This window comes from Pelophylax lessonae (genome assembly GCF_965119305.1).
Source record: "Pelophylax lessonae genome assembly, chromosome: 4".
NCBI classification, from domain to species: Eukaryota; Metazoa; Chordata; class Amphibia; order Anura; family Ranidae; genus Pelophylax; species Pelophylax lessonae.
This window is the reverse complement of record NC_138771.1, coordinates 79,172,729-79,178,728: the sequence shown is the minus strand read 5'-3', so window position 1 is coordinate 79,178,728 and position 6,000 is coordinate 79,172,729. Positions and strand designations below refer to the sequence as shown.

The 6,000-nt window shown below is 45.1% G+C and overlaps 1 protein-coding gene across 1 annotated transcript in view; it reads right to left on the bottom strand.

Annotated features, from left to right (window-relative positions):
* Positions 1-862: 862 nt before the first annotated feature.
* SLC30A4 (solute carrier family 30 member 4) overlaps positions 863-6,000 on the bottom strand; it is a 48,729-nt gene continuing 43,591 nt past the window's right edge. The window contains exons 5-7 of the mRNA XM_082254043.1: positions 4,948-5,053; positions 4,535-4,669; positions 863-1,667 (exon numbers count right to left, since the gene is read on the bottom strand). Coding sequence (XP_082110169.1) covers positions 1,519-1,667; positions 4,535-4,669; positions 4,948-5,053 — 390 coding nt within the window. The 3' untranslated portion in view covers positions 863-1,518. The remainder of the gene's footprint in view (positions 1,668-4,534; positions 4,670-4,947; positions 5,054-6,000) is intronic.

Below are 6,000 nucleotides of genomic sequence, written 5' to 3'. Positions count from 1 at the left end.
GATATGCAGAAAGTTAAAGAAAACCGAGTTATATTTTATATACAACATTGCTTCCTTGGGCTTCATTCACATGTGCAGCTAAGGGGTGGTAAAACAGGGCAATTGAGCTGCAGTTGCTCCCAAAAAACCTGCCTCAACCTGGACATGCAGTCCCAAAAATGACAGCATGTCACATTCAGCGGTTGTTACCGCCGCTGAAAGCAACTAATTCAAGTCTATGGGGCCACCCAGCAAATGCACTCAATGTATGCAACTGTGGTCTGGTGCTGTGGCACTTACAGGGTTAAATCAGGCGATGAGGAGACTTCATAATACTGTCTCTTCGCTGGTAAAAATGCCCTCTAAAGAGTGATACAAAACAGATCTCTCTTCAGATGGCACTGCACATGTGAGCAGGCTCTTAAACACCTGAATGGGCCGTGTAAATAACAGTTTGTTTATATGGCTGAAGCTACATATGCAAGCCGCCTGTTATTCTACACAAAGGCTCTATGGATACAGAGGCATGCCTAATTGGACATGCATGCAGGGGCAGGTGAGCGGCCCAACGCACACCGTCTGTATTCAGAACCACGCACCCATCTCTGCACACCTTTGGAATTAGGACATGTAGCGGTGTCCCCATAGAGTATCATATGCTGCCTGTAAGCAGCTCCAGACTCATCAAGCTGTACGAATCACAGAATGTGAACGAGGCCGTATTGTTTGGAAGGCGAGGCTGTCGAGGTTAATTTTTAACAGCACAAAACTCTGAAAAAACACTGTTTAGGGATATCATTAAACTTCATAAAAAGGTTAATTATAGCACAAGAATCAGGTCACTGTAAACCCGAGTGAACATTTCCTTCTAAGTTATTAGACAGAGGATCACTGCAGCACAGAAATCAGGTGAAGAGAAAAGTGGAAGAATGTAAAACATGAAGCTTGGTCATTCGTCCCCTGAGGCTGCATTGTAAACCTGTAGTGTGATTAGAATGATGGTTTATGGAGACTGTGCTTCATCAGGACTGAAATCTAACTCAACTGCTCAACCTTTGGAACAGAAAGCCAATAAAACTGGCCTGGAAGAATTTGCTTTATGGAGTATTATAACCATTTAGCTGGTAGGAATGTGAAAGAATTGCCAGGTAATAGGTCTCTTGTGGGCCAAGTGATGAATGACGGCACTCCTGTATCTTAGAAACATGTGTCCTATCAAATAAAGACAAAGTTATTCGATATGATCACCAAAATAGTGTTCTTTGGATCCTCCTGTCAGGGCTTCATTTCTTCACCCTAAGATGTGAGGTATGTGCAAACTTGCTTATATCTGTAAACAGCATTTTAAAATTGGTCTCTATATATTACTTCACAATGGTGCATTGCCTTTCTTTCCGGTAGCATCACAGGCTCTGATAAAAAGTGTGCTTCCCTGGTGCTGCAGAAGGCACCATCTCCTCTTCAGAAAGGGTTCAAGGTGAACGAATATATTGCTGTTTTCTGCTGGGTCTGTGGCAAGGCAGCAGCAGTCCACAGGACTTAGGCACTGGAACAGGTGGCGCAAGCTGTGCTCTCTCCTTGTCTGTAGCTTTGCATTTGAATAAAGCACTTGTACATTCCATATGTGTTGAGTAGTATCTGCCTGGCTTTGCTTTGTACGTCCTCCCACTTTGATGTTGAACCAGGACCTGAAATTAAAAATACAAAATAAAATTTTGCCTTTTCAGAAAATAAAGACTTGTACTTCCCTCCGTGGGTAATAAGCTGTCGTTGCCTATGCAGCCGGTTTAATGGTCCGGCTATTTGAAATCCCTGCTCTTCTCCCTCTTCTTTCCGGAATGGATGAGCGTGATGTTCTGGTCCTGTCCAGCCAGAATCACTCTGGTCCATCCTGAAGTGGTGCAGAAAGAGGAGGGAGAAGAGCGAGGATTTTAAACAGTCAGACCGCTACACCAGCTGCATGTGCACTGACAGCTCATCACCCATAGAGGTAAGATACAGCAGGGACCCTGGGAAGGGTAGGGAGGATTATTGTGTTAGTTTACTTTTTCATTTTTCTGAAAAAGGTGAACCAACTCATGAAAAATATTAAAGTACGTCATATTGATCCCACACCGAAATGCTCAATAATACAGACAACACTGCAAGCTGCTAGACTAACTACAAATACCAATGCATTAGACCAGGGGTCAAGCAAAGGGCCAGTTCACTGTCCTTCAGACTTTAGGGGGGCCAGTGGGAGTAGAACATGACTTAAGCTTGGTGATCAGTGGGATTAAAAAGTAATTACATTGTGCCTGTGGTCAGTAGTGGCAGGAACCGCGCCACATCCCCGGGTGTCAGCGGCAGGAAACGCGCCACATCCCTGGGTGTCACCGGCAGGAAACGCGCCACATCCCTGGGTGTCAGCGGCAGGAAACGCGCCACATCCCTGGGTGTCAGCGGCAGGAAACGCGCCACATCCCTGGGTGTCAGCGGCAGGAAACGCGCCACATCCCTCGGTGTCAGCGGCAGGAAACGCGCCACATCCCTCGGTGTCAGCGGCAGGAAACGCGCCACATCCCTCGGTGTCAGCGGCAGGAAACGCGCCACATCCCTCGGTGTCAGCGGCAGGAAACGCGCCACATCCCTCGGTGTCAGCGGCAGGAAACGCGCCACATCCCTCGGAGTCAGCGGCAGGAAACGCGCCACATCCCTCGGTGTCAGCGGCAGGAAACGCGCCACATCCCTCGGTGTCAGCGGCAGGAAACGCGCCCCATCCCTGGGTGTCAGCGGCAGGAAACGCGCCCCATCCCTGGGTGTCAGCGGCAGGAAACGCACCCCATCCCTGGGTGTCAGCGGCAGGAAACGCGCCCCATCCCTGGTGTCAATAGTGTTCCAACATTTATATCCGTGGAAGGATGTATGGCCAATCACTGGTGCCAGTGGAAGGAATAGGGCCCCACTGTTAATAACAATGAGAGGAATTTTGCCACACTGTCGGGGTCAGTGGAAACAATGGTGATCATCGGTATCAGTAGGAGGATATAAAGCTCTTAATCAATGAGTGAAATAGTGCTCCAAGGGTCGCAAAAAGGCAAGCAAAGAGTGCCATCTGGCCCTTGGGCCACAGTTTGGGGACCACTGCATTAGCCCCACAGCAGGGGCCTTAATGCCTCTGTGGCAATAATATCCCAAACAGTGCTGTGTTGTCATCTCATTAAAAGAAGCAAAGAGCTCACAGAATTTCTGCCAGGATCAAAAGGCATTTTTCTCTACTTGCAAAATTTTCAAAACAGATAAAACATGGGGGACCTCTGCATATATTGAAGAGATACACTGCATTTTAATAACCATGCTTATTTAAGGGAACACAGATGGCAAGCCTAGCATTTAGTCATTTTATTTTCTACGTTTTTTTTATTTTTTTATTCTGTGTACACTGAAGTTGTGTTTACAGAATTGTCCAACAATTACGAATGGTCTACAACAGAAAGACTGAATGCAAACCAATCTAGCTGACTGATGAGATCTGCAGGTACATGTAAAATACAGTATACTCCATCACAAAATCTTTTTAGCCAATTTTTACATTTGTACATTTAAAGGGTTAGATCACCTTTACAATAAAAGATCCCATGCATCCTAGCATCCACAGTACATTAAAAATAATGCCTGGGTTTTGAAAAAAAAAAAAAAGATTATTTTTAATATATCTTATGTATGACCTCTCCCAAGCCTGTCAATACGCTTCTGTCCTGCCTAGATGGCAAAAAGGATTTTCACCAGCATACCTTGGTATATTAACCTTGTCCTTTACTCATATAAAGTAACAGGCATCACAGGCCGATGTTTTGGGACCTTGCAGGATCCCTTTTTCAAGGCGGATTAAAAAAGGGATTCTGTGAGGTCCTGAAATGCTGGCCTGTGATGCCTGTTACTCTATGTGAATAAAGGACAAGATTATCACTATACCAAGTTATGCTGAAGATCCCCATTTTCCTGTGAATGCATAGTGACATCATCCACTAATTCTCTACACAAACTGTGGGCAACCCTGTAAGGAGTGGGACAGATACACAGATACAATACAACTACTCTGCCTAGATGAAAGATTCGCCAGACTTTGGGTGGGAGTTTATAAGAATGAGCGATCTGGCTTGTTCAAAATGCGTGCTTGTGCAGTCTCTCCCCTTCACACAATGCAGCGTTCAGCCTCCGCTACAACAAAGGGAGAGAGCACACTGTACAGGCGCAGGTTTTATTTGAATAAGCCAAACCTGCTGTTTCTGGGAACCTGGTGGGCGCACTCAACATCTGGTAAATCATGGCAGGCAGGTGGAGGGGTCACTTACCTAGGATTTTTTTTTTTTTATGACAGGTTTAGGAGAGGCCATGCACAGCCTACACGTGTGACATACAAAATAATTATTTTTTCAAAACCAGAGTGATATTTATTTATTGTAATGCGGATGCTAGAATGCATGAGCAATTTTATCGCAAAAAGTGAAGTAACCCTTTAATGCTGCATTATAGTCTACTTTAGAATTATAATCACAATTCAGCACCAACTTACTGAGCTGTAAATTGATTATGGCAGCAGATTTCCCTGTGGTCAGTGACCAGACATTAAGTTCTTCTACAGAGTACACGTCCTCTATTTTCATTAGGTCATGTTTGATTTGATCCACATTCAGGTGCCTCGGAACGCCTGGAATAAAGTAAAGTAGGATTTCATAAGCTGGGACATTCATGTGTAAACATGTTCTGCATATATTGCTAGTATAAAATGTTATTACCGTTTAATCATAAGCCGACACTCCCTACAGAATAATTACACAATAGCCAGCTTGTGTAAGATGATTATTGCAATCAAAGATCCCCTATTGTCAGCAAATTGCACAACAGTCAATGTAAAACTCCAAACATGTCAGATATTAAAAAAATAAATAAATAAAGTTATAACCGTGTTTATAGGATTCTGCTTACCTTCAAGTATTATAAGCACGGTGTCTCGTATAAGCTTCAGGGTTGTGATGACGACAAGTACAGAGAATACGTAGGTACAGATTGGATCAGCAATTTTGTATTCTGGCTGAAAAGATAAAGTTATTTGTTACATCCTCTGATTTTGCCTTTCAAAAATATCTAAAATGGTATAATCCTGTCCTTCAATCAAGATATCATTTAAATGATACACTGCCAGATCTAGGCAAGGCCTAGTATCTTTGGTTGCATTTCCTAGTAGAAGGAAACGGAAAACAACAATAGTTGCCCTATTCTGCAAGTGTGAAAATTATTTTCATAACCACAAGTCAGGCAGAGGGCAACTGATTAGCCACCAGTATTGCCCGTTCTCTCCCTGCAGCTGACCGTTCCCCCATTACGGACTTGCCGTGCTTTGTTCTGCACTGTATCCTTGTGTGCAGGTAGCCATTTTGGTAAAGGGTTTTGCTTTTTCATGTCAGACTCTCCAGTGAGCAGCACTCCTGAGACTTCCAGTCAGAGGCAGCAGTGTCTTAGATCTCACACTGCAGACATACAGCCATGAAGCTATTAAAGAAGAGCTCTCTACTATGTAAGCTTTAGAAATTGCCTTCCCTCTGCCTTCACAAATGCTGCACATTGTTTCTAAAAAGCAGCGTAAATATTGGTTTTAAAATCGGTTTCCTACGGTCATGTGACTGCACAGCTCCAGGTCCTTGTTTGCGGCTGGGAAAGCCGCCAACGGTGAGGAATTCCCAGAGCAGTGATGTCACCCTACCAGTGCCAATGCTCTCGGTGTTGAGGTCTCTTACTGCCCCGGCCACTCTTCACCATGTCACTGCTCTGGCCACTCTTCGCCATGACCCTGCTCCGGCATCTCTTCGCCATGACACTGCTCCGGCCACTCTTCGCCATGACACTGCTCCGGCCACTCTTCGCCATGACACTGCTCCGGCCACTCTTCGCCATGACACTGCTCCGGCCACTCTTCGCCATGACACTGCTCCGGCCACTCTTCGCCATGACACTGCTCCGGCCACTCTTCGCCATGACACT